This window comes from Saimiri boliviensis, chromosome 21, assembly GCF_048565385.1.
Source record: "Saimiri boliviensis isolate mSaiBol1 chromosome 21, mSaiBol1.pri, whole genome shotgun sequence".
NCBI classification, from domain to species: Eukaryota; Metazoa; Chordata; class Mammalia; order Primates; family Cebidae; genus Saimiri; species Saimiri boliviensis.
Window position 1 is genome coordinate 22,814,430 of NC_133469.1, and position 18,566 is coordinate 22,832,995.

Below are 18,566 nucleotides of genomic sequence, written 5' to 3' on the forward strand. Positions count from 1 at the left end.
GGCTAAAGGCATTCATTGAGCCACTATTCTGCTCTGCAGGGACAGAACTAACTATGCTTCTATTCAAGGGACTCACAGTCATGCCATGAGCAAGTTACGCAATGTAAGCTAAGAACATCGTGAAAATCAAAACCATACTGTGAATCATGTGCTTTATAATAAAGTACTGGAAACAGAGTATTTGGTAAATTGTAGCTATAACAATAATCTTACACATATCCATAAATCATACTTATTATTATATTCTGTTTCACCTGGACTTTGCCAAGCTTCGCTCATTTGTATTAGGTCATCTTGGTTTTCGTTTTTTTCCCAGTTCTCTGCCCTTTGGACTCTCTCCAAAACTTCCCTAGAATCATTTGCTGCCTTAGAAATTAGATTAGACACGCACCTGCTCACATCATACCTCCCCTGCCCTTGTCACCACACATACACACACCCACCTTCTGGGCTGTCCATTCTCTTGCAGAAAGTCTGCATGGGAAATTGAGGCAGAAGCAAGTCCATCAGACTCTGAGGAAAGAGAAATATGGACCCTGTAACCAGATAAAAGTGAAGCCAGGACTTCATTTACTCCACAAATACTTTTTTTTTTTTTTTGAGACAGAGTCTTGCTCTTGTTACCCAGGCTGGAGTGCAATGGTGCGATCTCAGCTCACGGCAACCTCCGCCTCCTGGGTTCAGGCAATTCTCCTGCCTCAGCCTCCTGAGTAGCTGGGATTACAGGCACGCGCCGCCATGCCCAGCTAATTTTTTGTATTTTTAGTAGAGACGGGGTTTCACCATGTTGACCAGGATGGTCTCGATCTCTTGACCTCGTAATCCACCCGCCTCGGCCTCCCAGAGTGCTGGGATTACAGACGTGAGCCACCGCGCCCGGCCACAAATACTTTTTTTACCACCTATGGGTGTCAGGCACTGTTCAAGGCATGAAGTTCCCGCAGTGAACGAAAGAGACAAAAACGTCTGCCTTCCTGAGTTAATATCATAGTGGAAGGAAAGAGACAGGAAAAAAATAAGTGAAATATAGACATTCGTATGCAGATGGCGATAAATCAGGAGAAATATAAAACAGAGAAGACAGATTGGAAGTGGCAACAGTGGGGAGGTAGAATCGGTGTCTACATTTAACCACAGATTTTTCTAACAACAAATTCAGGGTGGGGCACAGAGCAGAGAGAAAATGAGGCCCTATATTCAGCGCCCCCAGCCCCGCGTTGGTGGGGTCACTATTCATTTTGGAACACTGCCCTTTGGACCAACATATTCTTTTTTTTTTTTTTTTGAGACGGAGTTTCGCTCTTGTTGCCCAGACTGGAGTGCAATGGCGCGATCTCGGCTCACCGCAACCTCCGCCTCCTGGGTTCAGGCAATTCTCCTGCCTCAGCCTCCTGAGTAGCTGGGATTACAGGCACGCGCCACCATGCCCGGCTAATTTTTAGTATTTTTAGTAGAGACGGGGTTTCAACATGTTGGCCAGGCTGGTCTCGAACTCCTGACCTTGTGATCCACCCGCCTCGGCCTCCCAAAGTGCTGGGATTACAGGCGTGAGCCACCGCGCCCGGCCCTGGACCAACATATTCTTAGTGCTCTTTGTGGAGGTGTCCGCCCTCAGTCCCTCAGCCTCACCAGGCAATACTCATCCCCCCACAGACAACTCCGGAGGGAACGCGGAGAAAGTGTGAATCGGTCCAAGACTAAGGTTGCCGGAATGTTCGGTCAGCTCTGCCTCGGCCCTGACGTTACAGATTCTCCGATCGCCACCGCCGCAGAAGCGCCGAGTTAGAAGCGTGCACGTAGCTGCACATCCATTGCTGGCACTTCTTCCGCCAACCTCCGCCGCAACTGGTTAGTGAGGGCCCCCCCAAGTCACAAGACAGCTTCGGTGTTGTTAGGGGCCACCTGCCCCGACCTCCCCGCCCCGAAGCTGTTAGCTCCCGTTTGTTTTCTCACGGGACAGGCGCGGCTTCCGGCGCGCGGCGTGCTGGGGGTTGTAGTCCGCACTTTCCCGCCTGTTTCTATTATAGAGCCGGGAGCTGGGGAACCACAACTCCCAGAGCACCCCGCGCCGCCGCGCGTCTGCGGGGCGGGGCGGGCGCGAAAGATGTCCGCTCCCGTTGCGGGGCGGCCGGGTGAGAGTCTGTTGGTAACCAGGATCCCACAGCTGAGGCAGTTCCTGCACGTGTCGCGGGGCCGGAGAAGCTAGGGCCAGGTAGTTCAGGGATGCAAGAATTCTGAAAATCCGATGTGTAAACCGCTTCCCCAGCCGCCAGGCGAGCCCAAGCCTTTGCCTGAGATAGGCCCCTTCCTGTTCGTTCTCCGGGAATCGGTCTCTGGAAGGGCTGTGGGCCAGGAGATGAGGACTTTCCCTCTTCGCTCAGGTCGACTCGGGATATCCCGGAGGCTCCGGAGAGGCGGTCACTCCGACGTCTGAGGAGCTGGGCCCCGGGCCCGGACTGGTTATGAAGAGCGACCCCTCGACCTCTGCAGCCCCCTTCCGGGGGCTCGGGGGACCCCTGCGCAGCAGCGAGCCGGTGCGCGCCGCCCCGGCCCGGGCGCCGGCGGTGGACCTGCTGGAGGAGGCGGCCGACCTCTTGGTAGTGCACCTGGACTTTCGGGCGGCGCTGGAGACCTGCGAACGGGCCTGGCGGAGTCTGGCCAACCACGCCCTGGCAGAGGAACCCGCGGGCACGTACGTGCTGGGCTCGGAAAGGAACCCCTTTCCGGGTGCTCCTGGGGTGGGGCTCAGGGTCTCAGGAGTTCTGTCATTCCCAGATTGCTCACAAGGCGCTTTGTCAGTGGTTTCTCTCCGAGAGGGTGGTTGCTCCTCGTGTGCCCATTCTACAGAAGAAGGAAGTCGTGTAACAAGAGCTTAGCGGGGAACCCACAGCCAACTCTTTGCTCCTCGTTCCAGGGCAGAATGACATGATGGGAAGGCTGAATGTGTATTAAGTGTTAAACTCTTGTCAGTAAGCAGGTGGTGAAAGTCCTCTCCTAGGTAACCCCCGCCCCACTAGGTCGTTTACTCGTGACTGGCTGATGATGGGGAATGGGGATCATGGCAGGAACAGTGTTCTGGCCCCGTTGGAGGACTGGATTAAAGAATTAATTCAGGGTCAGGCGCGGGGGCTTAACGCCTGTAAATCCCATCACTTTGGGAGGCCGAGGCAGGAGGATTGCTTGAGCCCAGGAGTTGGAGATCAGCCTGGATAACATAGCGAGCCCCCTTCTCTACCAAAAAGAAGGAAAAAAAAAGAATCTGGAGGAAAAAATCTTGGGCCTGCGTTGCTCTTTCTAATGCCACCGGCCTTATCTGGCAGGTGAGGGCGTCATTTCTCTGCGTTGTAAAATTGGGTTAGGCCATACTAGGGAGGTGGTAGGTAGAATAGTTAAAGCTGACCGCAGAGAAGGATGGACTGGAGAGCTCTGGCTGTGCTTTAGGGGCTGCGTGGGAACTCATTTCAGTGAATGCGGAAGGCTTTGCTTCCGGGTGTCTGGAGGAACCTTACTAGGTGGTGCTAAAAGGCCAGCTGTGGAGTTCCTACACCTGCACTCATTCAGAATGCTCCAAGCCCATTTATTCACCGAGCAAACTCTTAGTTCCAGCTCTTTTCACCCACACACTGGTGCTGTGTGTTATTTGCCCCTCAGGATTACCCTTCTTCTTCATTTAAGTCTGATTTCACCTGGATACAAAGAGGAACATTGAGCAATTCAGCTGACTTGCCTCTTAAAAGGTTGACACGAACTTTTAGTGCCTGGGTGAAAGGGCAGCCCATGAGACCAATTGTGAAGTCCATCTAAATGCTAACGGGGATGAGGGACGTGATGGCTGCTGAGTTGGGAGCTGGTAGAGGTGGGAATGGAAACAAATGGATGGAGGGGAACCACTTCTATTTTTTTGAAGGAGGGGAACCGCTTCTAACTGAAATTGGTTTTTCTGCTGACAGCTCCTTGGAAGTGAAGTGCTCCCTGTGTGTTGTGGGGATCCAGGCCCTGGCAGAAATGGATCGGTGGCAAGAAGTCCTCTCCTGGGTTCTTCAGTATTACCAGGTTCCTGAGAAGCTACCCCCCAAAGTCCTAGAACTGTGGTAAGTCGTCTTTGCTGACTCATCAGATCGGCTCAGAAACGGGATATTCATCTCCTCTCCTAAATCTGGGCCTATTGCTCCTCTTTCCCCCTTACCTACCATTTCCCTCCAAATCTCATTCTTTCCCCTCAATTTTTTCCCCCCAGCCCTCCATACATGGCAATAAAGGATAAAGGAGGAGGAATTTAGGAGAACGGACGTAAAGAAGAAAGGGGACAGGGAATAGGAGTGACATGGGATGACAGAGAGGACAGAGCTGAAAGAGCAGCTTGCTACTTCCTAGGAATTCCTAATTCTTAAAAAAAAAAAAAAAAAAAAAAAAAAGGTGGGGGTGCTGGGCACAGTGGTCCACACCTGTAATCCCAGCACTTTGGAAGGCCAAGGCAGGCAAATCACGAAGTCAGGAGATCGAGACCAGCCTGGCCAAAATGGTGAAACTCCATCTCTACTAAAAATAGGCAAACAATGAGCTGGGTATGGTGGCATGCACCTGTAATCACAGCTACTCGGGAGGTTGAGGCGGGAGAATCGCTTGAACCCGGGAAGCGGAGGTTGCAGTGAGCCGAGATCGCACCACTGCACTGCAGCCTGGGTGACAGTGTGAGACTCTGTTTCAAAAAAAAAAAAAAAAGTTTTTAAAATTGACACTTGTACATATTTGTGGGGTAAATGTCACATTTCAATATATACTATATGTATGTTGTGTAATCATCAAATCAGGGTAGTTAGCATATCCATCACCTCATGCATTTCTCATTTGTTTGTGGCAAGAACATTTACAAGCCTCTCTTCCGGCTATTTTGTAATATACAATCCCTTCCTGTTGACCGTAACCACCGTACTGTGCAATAGAAGACCACACCTTATTCCTCCTGCCCCTTTGTAACTTTGTACCCAGTGACCAACCTCCTCCCGTCTTCCTTTTCTTCTTTCTTTCCCCAGTCTCTGGTAACCACTGTTCTACTCCCTGCTTCTAAGAAATCAACTTTTTTTTTTTTTTTTTTTTTTAAAGATTTCACCTGACTGAAATCATGTAGTATTTATCTTTCTCTGGCTGGCTTATTTCACTTAACGTGATGGCTCCAGAGTCCACCTGTGTTTCATGAATGATAAGATTTTATCCTTCTTTATGGCTATATAGTATTCCATTCTGTGTGTGTGTGTGTGTGTGTGTGTGTGTATGTGTGTTATATACACACATTTTCTTTTTTTTTTTTTTTTTTTTTTGAGACGGAGTTTCGCTCTTGTTACCCAGGCTGGAGTGCAATGACGCGATCTCGGCTCACCGCAACCTCCGCCTCCTGGGTTCAGGCAATTCTCCTGCCTCAGCCTCCCGAGTAGCTGGGATTACAGGCACGCGCCACCACGCCCAGCTAATTTTTTGTATTTTTAGTAGAGACGGGGTTTCACCATGTTGACCAGGATGGTCTCGATCTCTTGGCCTCGTGATCCACCCACCTCGGCCTCCCAAAGTGCTGGGATTACAGGCTTGAGCCACCGCGCCCGGCCTTATACACACATTTTCTTTATTCATCTGCTGTTGGATACTTAGGTTGATTCCATGTCTTGGCTGTTGTGGATAATGCTGCATTAAACGTGGGAGATAATGGATTGCTAGATCATGTGATAGTTCTATTTTTGTTTTTTTCACCTGGGCGTTCTTGAGTTTATTTTGATGACACCCTGAAAGAGTTCTCTGTACCTAAAAGAAGGTATTGGGACTCTTGGTGCTGGAGTGTGGCTTGTGCTGAAGATGCAAGACCTGGTGGGGCAGCAGGAATGTGACCTCGGAATTGTGGAACTGCTTGTGGCACTCTGATCTTTGACGGAGGTGGCTGCAATCACCTCCACCTTCATGATCTGGATGGCATAGGCCCGGGTCACGGTGCTGGGTGCCCGTCTTGGTAGCACCGGCTGACAGCACCCATGGTGATCAGGTCCCGCTGTTCTGCATACATATTGTGGGTGCTGCTGCAGGGGCTGTAGTGTACCCTGATGCCAAAGTTCTTCACTTGCAGGGAGATTTCTTGAACACCTGCCCGGTAGACACTTTGCCCTGAAGACTTCATCTTTAGTTGAGATACAAAGTACCAGAAGCGGGGCTTGGCAACAATTTGCTTAGGTTCAGAGATTCACTGGCACTAGAGGGGCAGCATGTGGCAGTTGGGGTGCGGCAGCAGCGAATACTCTTGCAGTGTGCCCAAGGCCTCCGTGGCATTCTCTCAGCACTTGCCACCACTTAGAAAAAAAGTGCCATCTTTCCTATGTTTAATTTTGTGAAGAAGCCTGCATTCTGTTTTCCATAGTGGCTGCACCAGTTTACAGTCCCACCAAGAGTGTGTAAGCGCGCCCTCTCCACGTCCTCTGCGGCGCTTGCTTCCTTTCGTCTTTTTGATAATAGCTGTTGTAACTGGAGCGAGGGAGGTCTCATTGTGGTTTTGAGATTTCCCTGATGATTCGTGACGTTGGACATTTTTTCATATACCTGGTGGCTGTGGTACATCATCTTTTGAGAAATGTCTGTTGAGGTCTTTTACCTGTTTTTTTTTTTTTTTTTTTTTTTTTTTTTTTTTTGGAGATGGGGTTTCGCTCTTGTTACCCAGGCTGGAGTGCAATGGCGCGATCTCGGCTCACCGCAACCTCCGCCTCCTGGGTTCAGGCAATTCTCCTGCCTCAGCCTCCTGAGTAGCTGGGATTACAGGCACGCGCCATCATGCCCAGCTAATTTTTTGTATTTTTAGTAGAGACGGGGTTTCACCATGTTGACCAGGATGGTTTCAATCTCTCGACCTCGTGATCCACCCGCCCCGGCCTCCCAAAGTGTTGGGATTATAGGTGTGAGCCACCGCGCCTGGCCCTTTTACCTGTTTTTAAATCAGGTTTTTTTTTTTGTTTTTTTTTTTTTTGCTGTTGTTTAAGTTCCTTATATATTCTGGATATTAACTCCCTGTCGGATGGATGGTTTGCAAATATTTTCTCCCATTCTGTACGTTATTTCTTCACTCTTAATTGCTTCCTTTGCTGCGCTGTGGAAGTTTTGATGTAATTTCATTTGTCTGTTTTTGTTTTTGTTACCTGTGCTTTTAAAGTCTTATTTAGAAAAGCCCTTGCTCAGCGCGGTGTTGTGAGGCATTTCTCCTGTGTTTTCTTCTAGTAGTTTCATAGTTTCAGGTTTTACATTGAAGTCTTTAACCTGTTTTGGGTTAAGTTTTGCATGTGGAGAAAGGTAGAGGTCTGCTCTCCTGCACATAGATGTCTGATTTTCCCAGCAGCATTTATTGAAGAGACTGTCTTTCCCTCTGTGTGTTCCTGGCACCTTTGTTGAAAATCAGTTGGCTCTAGGTGCATGAATTTCTTTCTGGGCTCCCTGTTCTGCTCCATTTTGTCTGTTTTTATGCCATACCATACTGTGTGGTTACTATTAGAGCTTTCTGTAGTGTAGTTTGAAGTCGGGTAACGTGATACCTCCAGCTTGGTTCTTTTTGCTCACGATTGCTGTAGTCATTTGGGGTCTTTTGTGGTTCCATATGAATTTCAGGATTGTTTTTTCTATTTCTGTGAAGAATGCCATTGGTATTTTGATAGAGATTGGTTAAATCTATAGACTACTTTGGGAATTTTAATAATATTCTTCCGATTTATGAATGAACAAGGAATATCTATTTTTTGTGTGTGTGTCGTCTTCAACTTCTTTCATCGATGTTTTATAGTTTTCAGTGTAGAGATCTTTTACCAGCTTGGTTGAATTTATTCCTAGGTATCTTAGTTTTTTGGTAGCTATTGTAAATGGAATTTTTTTTTTTAATGGACTCTTGCTCTGTTACCCAGACTAGAGTGCAGTGGCTCGATCTTGGCTCACTGCGGCCTCTGCCTCTCAGGTTCCAGCAATTCTCCTGCTTCAGCCTTCTGAGTAGCTGGGATTACAGACGTACGCCACCATGCCTGGCTAATTTTTTTTTTTTTTTTTTGCATTTTTAGTTGAGACGGGGTTTTGCCATGTTGGCCAGGCTGGTCTCGAACTCCTGACCTTGTGATCTGCCCACCTCAGCCTCCCAAAGTGCTGGGATTACAGATGTGAGCCACTGTGCCTGGCCGGCATTGTTTTCTTGATCTCTTTTTCCAGTGGTTCACTATAGCATATAGAAATGCTGGTTTTTTTGTACATTGATTTTTGTATCCTACAACTTTACAGAATCTGTTTATTAGTTCTTTTTTTTGGTGGAGTCTTTAGGGTTTTCTGTATATGAGATCTTATGATCTGTAAAGAGGGATAATTTGACTTTCTTCTTTTTAGTTTGGATACCTTTTATTTCTTCCTGTTGCCTAATTGCTCTGGCTATGAACTCCAGTTGAATAAAAACAGTCAAAGTAGTAGGCATCTTTGCCTTTTTCCTGATCTCAGAGGAAAGACTTCCAGCTTGTCCCACGGAGTATGCTGTTGGTGATGGGTTTGACATAGGGAATTCCCATTAGCATCAACACTGCATCAGAAAGGCCTAGAGGATGCAGTGAGGACGGGTTGGATAGGAGAAGCGTAACGGTCAAGAGAAATGAACCGCTCATTGAGCACTGACCCTTCTTGTGTTGGGATTGGGTTTTTTGGGGACTGCAGCATTCTCTTATACAGCAAAATGCAAGAGCCTGGAACGGTGCTGGATGTGGTGGGTGCCTGGCTCCAAGAGCCAGCCAACCAAGACCTTCCAGAATATGGAGCCTTGGCAGAAGTCCACGTGCAGCGGGTGCTGCTGCCCCTGGGCCGCTTGTCGGAGGCTGAGGAGCTGGTGGTGGGCTCTGCAGCCTTTGGGGAAGCGCGGCGACTGGATATCCTTCAGGCCATTGACACAGCGAGGCAGCAGCAGGAACAGGAACACGCAGGCTCCAAGGAGGCCCCGAAGCCAAACCGGGAAGGTAGGACATTATCCCTCTGTGACCTCTGTGAAGTGGAGTTGTGGGCTTGCCTCGTACCCCAGGGGATCATCGGGAAACTCCTGGGAGCTTAGGAGCAGTTCTTTATATGAATAACTCTTGAATCCCAGCAGAGGAAGCCTGTTGAGTTGCTTAACAAAGTGAAGCGCAGACCCTCTGAAGTTGGCCGTGGAAGGACACTCTCCACCTGGAAGGTGTTGCTGGGTCTTGGGACCTTGACTTGTCTTTCGAAAGTCATTTTCCCCTTGGAGTCCTCTGACTGGGTCTCTTGCTTCTATCATACCGGCCTGGGTGGGATGTCCTTCCTCCTTTAAATGCTGGCCCTAAAACAAAGACAGCTGAGATCTGCTGGGATACCAAAGAAAAATAAGAAACTCATTTGGTACCTTGGTAACTTGACTTTCAAGACACAAATTCCACCTCTTCAGCTTGCCCAGCCTCCTCTCTGCCCTCCCCAGAGCTCTTGAACATTCTCTTCAATGATCGATGTACACCCTGCCCACTAGAGTGCAGTTTTCCAAGGTGGCCTCTAGGGGAAAACCCTGTCAAGACCAATACCGTATGCCTGGCTAGCATGATGCAAGGTGGTGTGGGGTGGTGCAGGGTGAGTGTGGGGATCGTTGTGCTCCGAGGGGACTTTTTTTTTTTTGAGACGGGGTCTCATTCTGTCACCAGGCTGGAGTGCAGTGGCACGATCTTGGCTTACTGCAACCTCTGGCTCCCTGGTTCAAGTGATTTTCCTGCCTCAGCTTCCCCAGTAGCTGGGACTACAGGAGTGCACCACCACACCCAGCTAATTTTCGCATTTTTAGTAGAGACGGGGTTTCACCATGTTGGCCAGGATGGTCTCTATCTCTTGACCTCGTGATCCGCCCTCCTTAGCCTCCCAAAGTGCTGGGATTACAGGTGTGAGCCACCGTGCCCAGCCAGCCCGAGGGGACAGTAAGGTCCTCTGCTGCAGACCCTTTCCCTGGTCCCTGAGTCCTTTCCGCCCTTTTCCTTGAGTGAGGATCTAGTGTAGTTGTGAATACTTCCAAGGACAGAAAGTCACCATCTCTTCAAGCAGCACCTTCCGGCTCTGGATAGCTCCACGGGGAATTCTTTCTAATGCCAAATTTTGGTTTTTCTCCTGGTAGTTATTACTCACTGACCCCTGTTTTTTCTCTTGCCGGCATACGGAATAGGTATTTTTGTTCTTTTTTACATGAAAACCCTTCTGCTTAATGAGGAGACCGGATCCAAAGTGTTTTTCTCTGTGTGCCTCACAGCATGAACCTGCAGAGACACAACGGCTTCTTTGCAAGCAGGCTGTTGGCTCCAGGGACTGCTTGTGGCTCCCCAGCCCTCTACCCTGCACTTACTAGGGAGGGGAAGAGGGTGTTTGATGGCAAGTTCAGGGTGCTGTATCTGGACTGGGCATCACTTATTCTTGGGTTGGTAGTGTTCGTGTTTATATTTGCAATCCCAGACTTCTGAATTCTTCACTGTATGTATTGCCCTTCATTTCTCTGCATTGATGCGATAATCAGAAGTATTGCTCTGTATAACTCTGCATGCATCTGAGGCCAGAATATAAAGAATGCTACGAAATAATGCTGGGTATAGTGCTATGTGCCTGTAGTCCCAGATTCTTGAGAGGCTGAGGTGGGAGGATCGCTGTACCCAGGAGTCCTGGGCTGTCGTGTGCTACACTAATTGGGGGTCTGCATCAATATGGTGACCTCCCAGGAGCAGAGGACCACTGGGTTGCCTACAAGTGGGTAAACTGGCCAAAGTCATAAATAGAGCAAGTTAAAACTCCTGTGCGGACAGGCGCGGTGGCTCACGCCTGTAATCCCAGTACTTTAGGAGGCCAAGGCGGGCGGATCACGAGGTCAGGAGATAGAGACCGTCCTGGCCAACATGGTGAAACCCCATCTCTACTGCAGTACAAAACATTAGCCGGGCATGGTGGCAGGTGCCTGTAGTCCCAGCTACTCAGGAGGCTGAGGTAGAGGAATTGCTCGCACTGGGGAGGCGGACATTTCAGTGAGCTGAGATCCTGCCACTGCACTCCAGCCTGGTGGCAGAGTGAGACTCTATCTCAAAAAAAAACAAACAAACCCAAAAAACCAAACTCCTATACTGATCAGTAATGACATCGTGACTGTGAAAAAAATGAGACCATTAAAAAAACACTAAATATGCCAGATTTACCCAGCTGATAGGTGTTGCCTGGCAAAGTCCTCAAGTCATCTCCTAAGGAGATGATAGTGTAGCGATGTGATCTGTCTTTCAAACATTTTTGGGGGCCTTTGGAATTGCCTTTAGAGCTACTTTCTGAGCTCTGTGAGGAACTGTTTCTTAGTCCCTTTTGCTCAACTGCTTTTTTTTTTTAAAGTAAAGGGTTTTTTTTCCCCTTGTACTGCAAGTGCCCTTTTTAGATTTTGAAAGTATTTTATATCTCTCCATTCACTGTTTTTTTTTTTTTAAATAACACGATGCTTTTTATGTATTTCAGATCTTGTTCTGAAAGGTTTTAAAAAATTTTTACAAAGATACATTCAATATTATAAATAATATATACTCGGCCGGGCGCGGTGGCTCACGCCTGTAATCCCAGCACTTTGGGAGGCCGAGGAGGGTGGATCACGAGGTCAAGAGATCGAGACCATCCTGGTCAACATGGTGAAACCCCGTCTCTACTAAAAATACAAAAAATTAGCTGGGCATGGTGGCGCGTGCCTGTAATCCCAGCTACTCAGGAGGCTGAGGCAGGAGAATTGCCTGAACCCAGGAGGCGGAGGTTGCGGTGAGCCGAGATCGTGCCATTGCACTCCAGCCTGGGCAACAAGAGCGAAACTCTGTCTCAAAATAATAATAATAATAATAATAATAATAATATATACTCAAAATAAGTAATATGCCTAAGGAAAACAATTTATACGCATGAGATTTGCAAGAGTATCTGCAGTTAAGGTATGGAGGCTTTAGCCAATACTTAATAACGCTTTTGCTCAGCTCTTAAAAGCAAGCACAGAGGTCGGGGGCTGGGAAACTGACTCCCCTGACTTCCCTGAAGCTGTGCTCTGTCTCCCGGCCAGGCTCGGTGTCCCACAAGTTCCTGTCGCTACCGATGTTGGTTCGCCAGCTTTGGGACTCTGCAGTGAGCCACTTCTTTTCTCTGCCCTTCAAAAAGAGCCTCTTGGCCGCCTTGATCCTCTGTCTCCTGGTGGTGAGGTTGGATCCAGGTAAGTAGTGGAGACTCGTCCCCCATCCTTCCTGGGAAGGGGTCCTTGTCGGGGCTGGGCCTGTGGGAGCGGGTGCTTGTCACTACGCTTGTCAGAGTCCTCCTGGGGATGGGAGTCTCTCCTGTGACATTTTCCCCCGAGTCTGTTCCGCAAGGAGGAATTGCTGGACTGGGCATGAGTCAGCCCCAGCTGGAAGGAGAGACCAGCCCTGGAGTCTGTGAGAGCAGCTGAGAGAAAGCCCATTCGGCCCGCTGACTCCCGGACGTGGACTGAGTCGTAGCCCTCCGATTTTTTCTGGCCTGAACTCTGACTGGAACCTCAGAATTTAAAAAAAAACTTCCCCTCATCAGAATGTCTACAAAAGTGTGAATTCAAGTGTTAATGTCTAACGGAGTATTAATTCAAAACAAGTTGTAAATGAAATACTCATACATTTTAGAAAATGTGGAAAATAGGCTGGGTGTGGTGGCTCACACGTGTAATCCCAGCACTTCGGGAGGCCTAGGTGGGTGGATTGCCTGAGGTCAGGAGTTCAAGAACAGCCTGGCCAGCATGGTGAAACCCCATCTCTACTAAAAATACAAAACTGGCTGGGCGCGGTGGCTCAAGTCTGTAATCCCAGCACTTTGGGAGGCTGAGGTGGGTGGATCACGAGGTCAAGAGATCGAGACCATCCTGGTCAACATGGTGAAACCCCGTCTCTACTAAAAATACAAAACATTAGCTGGGCATGGTGGCGCGTGCCTGTAATCCCAGCTACTCAGGAGGCTGAGGCAGGAGAATTGCCTGAACCCAGGAGGCGGAGGTTGCGGTGAGCCGAGATCGCACCATTGCACTCCAGCCTGGGTAACAAGAGTGAAACTCCGTCTCAAAAATAAATAAATAAATAAATAAATAATAAAAATACAAAACTTAGCCAGATGTGGTGGTGCATGCCTATTATCCCAGCAACTAGGGAGGCTGAGGCAGGGAGAATTGCTTGAACCCGGGAGGGGGACGTTGCAGTGAGCCGAGACTGTGCCGTTGCTCTCCAGCCTGGGCAACACCTGTAATCCCAGCACTTTGGGAGGCCAAGGCAGGGGAATCACCTGAAGTCAGGAGTTCGAGACCAGCCTGGCCAACATGGTGAAACCTGTTACCTACTAAAAATACAAAAATTAGTTGTGCATGGTGGCATGTGCCTATAAATCCCAGCTACCCTGGAGGCTGAGGCAGGAGAATCACTGAAGCCCGGGAGGTGGAGGTCGCAGTGAGTCGAGATCACACCACTGCATTCCAGCCTGGGTGACAGAGTGAGACTCTGTCTCAAAAAAATAAAATAGAAACCGTGCCTTGGCTCAGCAGGCCAGGTGTGGTGGCTCACATCTGTAATCCCAGCACTTTAGGAGGCTAAGCAGGAGGATCACTTGAGCCCGGGAGATGGAGGCTTCAGTGAACTGAACACACACTGCACCGTACTCCAGCCTAGGGGACAGAGCGAGAACCTGTCTCCAAAAAAAAACTAAACTAAACAAATGCATAATTGCAAGGCAGTAGGGTCTCCCAGGGCGGGAGATGGCCGAGTGACGGGCTGGAAGGGCAGGACGTTCACAGTCGTCTCTCTCTGCCCTGCAGCTTCCCCTTCCTCCCTGCCCTTCCTCTACAAGCTGGCCCAGCTCTTCCGCTGGATCCGGAAGGCTGCATCTTCTCGCCTCTACCAGCTCCGCATCCGTGACTGAGGGTCCCCTTGCAGCACAGCCTCCCTGCTCCTCAAGTCTGCGGCAACAGAAGCAGAGTGACAGAGCCACGCATCCACAGGTGCCCCTGGGGAAGTGGGGCCAGCCTCATCTCGCGGGGTGCACTGTCTTGCTGCCTGGGTACCCTCTCCTTTGCACCCCACTTCCACTGGCCATGGTAGGTGACGTGGAAACAAAAAGGGACCAGCAGGCACAGCACCTCCAGAACAGTTCTCCGGACACCCAGAGGCCCCTTGAAAAGGAGGGGTTTGGGGACAGGAACTGTGTCTATGAAACATTCCATCTTCTCGGCGAAGGCAAGGGGTTGGTTCTTCAGGTCAGGATGTTAATGGAGCTGGAAGTTCAGAAAAAGCCTGGTGGAGTGACACTTGGCCCTTCACTTCTTGACAAACATACCTCTTTACAGTGCGTGGTTCATGCCTGTAATCCCAGCACTTTGGGAGACGAGGCAGGTGGATCACTTGGGGCCAGGAGTTCAAAACCAGCCTGGCCAACGTGGTGAAACCCCATCTCTACTAAAAATACAAAACTGCGCCAGGCATGCTGCACGCCTGTAGTCCCAGCTACTCAGGATACTGAGGCACGAGAATTGCTTGAGCCAGGGACGCAAGATTGCAGTGGGTTGAGATTGTGCCACTGCACTCTCTCAAAACGAAAATCCATGCCCCTGAGAGTCATTGGGAATTAGCTAGAGTGCGATCTGAGAGGGCCTCTTCCTGCCTGCACTGCGCTCCCCAGAACTGGTCTAATTCTGTATCAATATGCTGTCCTCATGGTCTTGCTGTGCGCTTGAAGCCGCGTAAGGCTTCTCACTGTTCAGGCTGGGGCGTGACTCGGCTGACTGCCGAAAACCAAGTGAGCCTTACAGCTCTTATCGCTGCGGAAAGTGATCTTGCCTGGTGCATCTTGGTCTTCAGCTCAATTTTCCAGGTTGTCCTGGCGAAGCCTTGCTCTGTTGTGCTCTGCGCCTCTGCCCGTCTTTCCCCGCCAGCCCCTCCCTCCCCCACTGCAGACTTGTCCATTGGCTATTTCACCAAGTCCTGCCTGTATCCTTGCCTCCTTGGTGTACACCGTTGCAGGTTCCTCCCCCTCCCCCCGCTTTTTTTGTGCTTCTGTCCTAGTTAATGTTCTGTTTGCGTAATGCCCAAATTTTTCTGCTCGTGTGGCCTTGAAAAGTAGGCCAGCCTCAGAGGCTGCTGAGCTGAAAATGGAACTAAGTAATCGGGTGAGCTGGAAGGGGTGTGGGCGGCGGGGCAGAGGGGAGACGTGGATTTTGAAGGCAGTGAACAGTAAAACCTTAGGGAGGCGGCAGGGCGCTGAGGCCTTGCATCTGAGGAGTGAAATGTTTTAGCGTAGTGTTCTCAGCAGCCACAAGCATCTTACGAGTTTCTGTGCAAGGAAGCGTAGTGCACTGAATGCTGTCAGAATGAAGGGCTTCCCCCAGGGGCTGGCCTTTCTGCAGCCAGAGGCCAAGCAGGCTGCCCTGCACCGGGTCCTTGGTTGGTGGTGATGCCAAAAATATAGAAGGTGCTTGCTAGCTTTCCGTTGGTACATTTTCAGGGGTTGCAAGTCAACCACTTCTCTTTAGAAAAATGGGTAAAGTAAGCCAACTTCACAGACCCCTTAGAATGAAATCCCTAGGGCATGGTTCAAGTCTGTGGGAAGCAAATCTGTGCTTTTTTATATGGGCTTTTAAGTAGAGCTTAGAACCCTGCGGGGAGAGAGGCAGTCAGGTGAGGGTTGAGATTCCTTCTATAGATTGATTTCTTAAAATGAAAATCTGGGCCCGCTTACTAGCCTAGATAAAATGCTTCAGTGGCTTCCCATGGCTCACAGGATAAAATCCAGATTCTTTATGGAATCGAAGGCCCCTATGTGATGGGTTTGGCTGATGCCTCCCCCTTGATGTGGGGCCCCTGTTAATTATTTGCATGGCCTTCCAGCTGCCGGACCATCACAGCCTTCTGACCACGGCACGCTCCCCTGGGGCCTCTGTGCCTTGGCTCGTGCTGTTTCTGCTGAAGGCCTAGCACCTGACTTGGCCTGGTGAGCCCCTCCACCTTCCATGCCTACTCAAATAATCCTTTCCACCCCTCCCTGTGTCCAGGGTCCTGTTTCATATCCCTTTTGCAGTAGTGACCCCATGGCCTTGTAATTGTGAACTTCTTGGTGCCTCTTCAAAGTTGGGGAGTGCTCATTGCAGTGTGCAAGTCAGTGTCAGATCCATTCTGTGCCACATGTCCCTGTTGGGGAGCAATTTAACCTTCTCAGCCCCGGTGTCCTCATCTGTAAGTCTTACAGGGTTTTTTAGGTGAGCAAATGAGATCGTGTGTGTGATGCACCCTGAGTAGGAGCTCTTGTGAGTGGTCACTCTCTGGGAGCACCAGTGGGCCCCCAGTGCCCACTGGGTGTCCGAGAGAGGGAAGGTGCTCAGGTGACTAAAGGAGTGGATTGGTGTCACTGACACACCAAGAGGTCTGCGTACTTTGGTGAGTCTGTGGGGTTTTGCGTTGTGAAAGCCCCGAATGTAAAGACGCCCTGATGCTGCCCACCTGGTTTCCGCTCGGCCTGAGGGTCCCTGTGTTCTTGTAGGTTTGCAGCTTCTCTGTGTGTGTCTGTCCTGCACTCTGCAATGCTGTCTGGTAACCAGTCCCAGCTGCCTGCCTCGTCAGGCAAGGACCTCAGAACCCGAGCTGCTCCTGTGACCTTGACCTTTTCCAAGGATGTGGGCTGGTGCTCGTGTCCGTCCTCTGCCCTGGGCTTCATGAGGTCCAAGGCGAAGGGATGGCTTTCCTGTTAGACTCACACCCGCCCTGTCCAAGGCAGCAGTCATTCGTTAGGTGGGGCCTTGGAGCCCCTGACAGGTGGCTAGTCCAGGTTGAGATGTTCTGCAAAATGTAAATGGTGGATTTCGAAGACTTAGTACTAAAAAGAATGAATTTTTTTTATATTGATTGCCTGTTAAAATGATCATATTTTAGATACGCTGTGCTAAGTGAAATATTAAAATTAATTTCATCTGTTTCTGTTGACTTTTTTGGCGGTGCTGTTAGAATTCTTGCAATTACCTGTGTGGCTTGCATTCCTTTTCTGTTAGACAGGGTTGTCGAGCGCATACAGCACACATCAGTGAGGCCTGAGGGGATGGGGGGATTTGGCCATATGTGACATCTGGGAAGATCATCTGCCGCAGCTCCCTTCTCTTTCAGTTGAGGACATGGACCCCCCGACGTTACACTGCCTGAACAAGACTGCTGTCTCCGGGCCCTCAGGTCTGGTATTCCTTTAACTACATTTCACTTCCCTCACTTACCGTATTCGGCCTCACTCGCCCTAAAAATCCTCACTTTCCCGTCACTCCTGGCTGAAGTTCACTGTTAATATGCAGATGCATCCAAGTGGGCTGGGTAATCTGCATGTTAACTGTAGATTCATTAACTTTAAATTTAGGCGTGCTGAGGGAAGCAGGAACCAGTAATCCTCTTCCGTGGTCCCATGGGAGGCAGGGAGAGGGTGGAAAGGAGAGGAAGCATTAGGCCACTGTTGGAGGTGGGTGGCAGCAGGACAGTGGCGCCTGGGAGAGGGCGGAGGGTTTGCCTCTAGAAAGGAGCTAGAAGGATGAGGAAGTCGTTCATAGCTTTGTGCAGGTGATCCCCGTTCTGCGTGTATGTGCTTACACACGAGTATGTAGACCAGAGACCATTAAAATATGTAGAATTCGGCCGGGCGTGGTGGCTCACGCCTGCAATCCCCGCACATTGGAAGGCCGAGGTGGGTGGATCATGAGGTCAGGAGATGGAGACCATCCTGGCCAACACGGTGAAACCCTGTCTCTACTAAAAATACGAAAATGAGCTGGATGTGGCAGCACATGCCTGTAGTCCTGGTTACTTGGAAGGCTGAGGCAGGAGAATCACTTAAACCTGGGAGGTGGAGGTTGCAGTGAGCCGAGGTCACACCATTGCACTCCAGCCTGGTGACAAAGCGAGACTTCGTCTCAAAAAAAACAAAGAACAAAAACATGGAATTCAAAAGTTACAAAAAGGCTTTTCATGGAAAAGAAAGCTTTTTTTTTTTTTTTTTTTTTTTTTTAAGTCTTACTATGTTGCCCAGCTGGACCCGTACTCCTGGGCTCAGGCAATCCTCCCCACTCGGCCTCTGGAGTAGCTGGGCCTACAGGGGTGGGCTGCCACACCCAGCTAATACAATCTTTTTCTACTCTCACTCTCTTCCCCAGTTTCCTCCCCTGCCAGTCTATCCCTCCAGGTGGTGTCTGGTAGTAAGCTTCTCTTTCTCATATGCAAATGATAGTAGTCACACACACTATACACACTGCCACATCTTTTTTTAACTGACTCGACTGGGTGTGGTGGCTCCCGCCTGTAATCCCAGCACTTGGAGAGGCTGAGGTGGGTGGATCACCTGAGGTCAGGAGTTGGAGATCAGCCTGACCAACGTGGTGAAACCCAGCCTCTACTGAAAATATAAAACAGCTGGGTGTGGTGGTGGGCTCCTGTAACTCCAACTTGGGAGGCTGAGGCAGGAGAATTGCTTGAACCCAGGAGGCGGAGGCTGCAGAGAGC

The 18,566-nt window shown here is 49.8% G+C and overlaps 2 protein-coding genes across 2 annotated transcripts in view; one reads left to right on the forward strand and one right to left on the reverse strand.

Annotated features, from left to right (window-relative positions):
• Window positions 1-1,942, reverse strand: part of MICAL3 (microtubule associated monooxygenase, calponin and LIM domain containing 3) — a 296,358-nt gene extending 294,416 nt beyond the window's left edge. Inside the window, exons 1-2 of the mRNA XM_074391091.1 lie at window positions 1,630-1,942; window positions 444-513 (exon numbers count right to left, since the gene is read on the reverse strand). The gene's annotated coding sequence lies outside the window, so the exon portion shown is untranslated. The remainder of the gene's footprint in view (window positions 1-443; window positions 514-1,629) is intronic.
• Window positions 1,943-2,078: 136 nt separating this feature from the next.
• Window positions 2,079-17,005, forward strand: PEX26 (peroxisomal biogenesis factor 26). Its single transcript, XM_010330541.3, has 5 exons — window positions 2,079-2,692; window positions 3,951-4,091; window positions 8,704-8,999; window positions 12,101-12,247; window positions 13,862-17,005. Exons 1-5 carry the CDS (start codon window positions 2,463-2,465, stop codon window positions 13,963-13,965), a joined length of 918 nt encoding a protein of 305 aa, XP_010328843.1. The 5' UTR covers window positions 2,079-2,462; the 3' UTR covers window positions 13,966-17,005.
• Window positions 17,006-18,566: the final 1,561 nt, after the last annotated feature.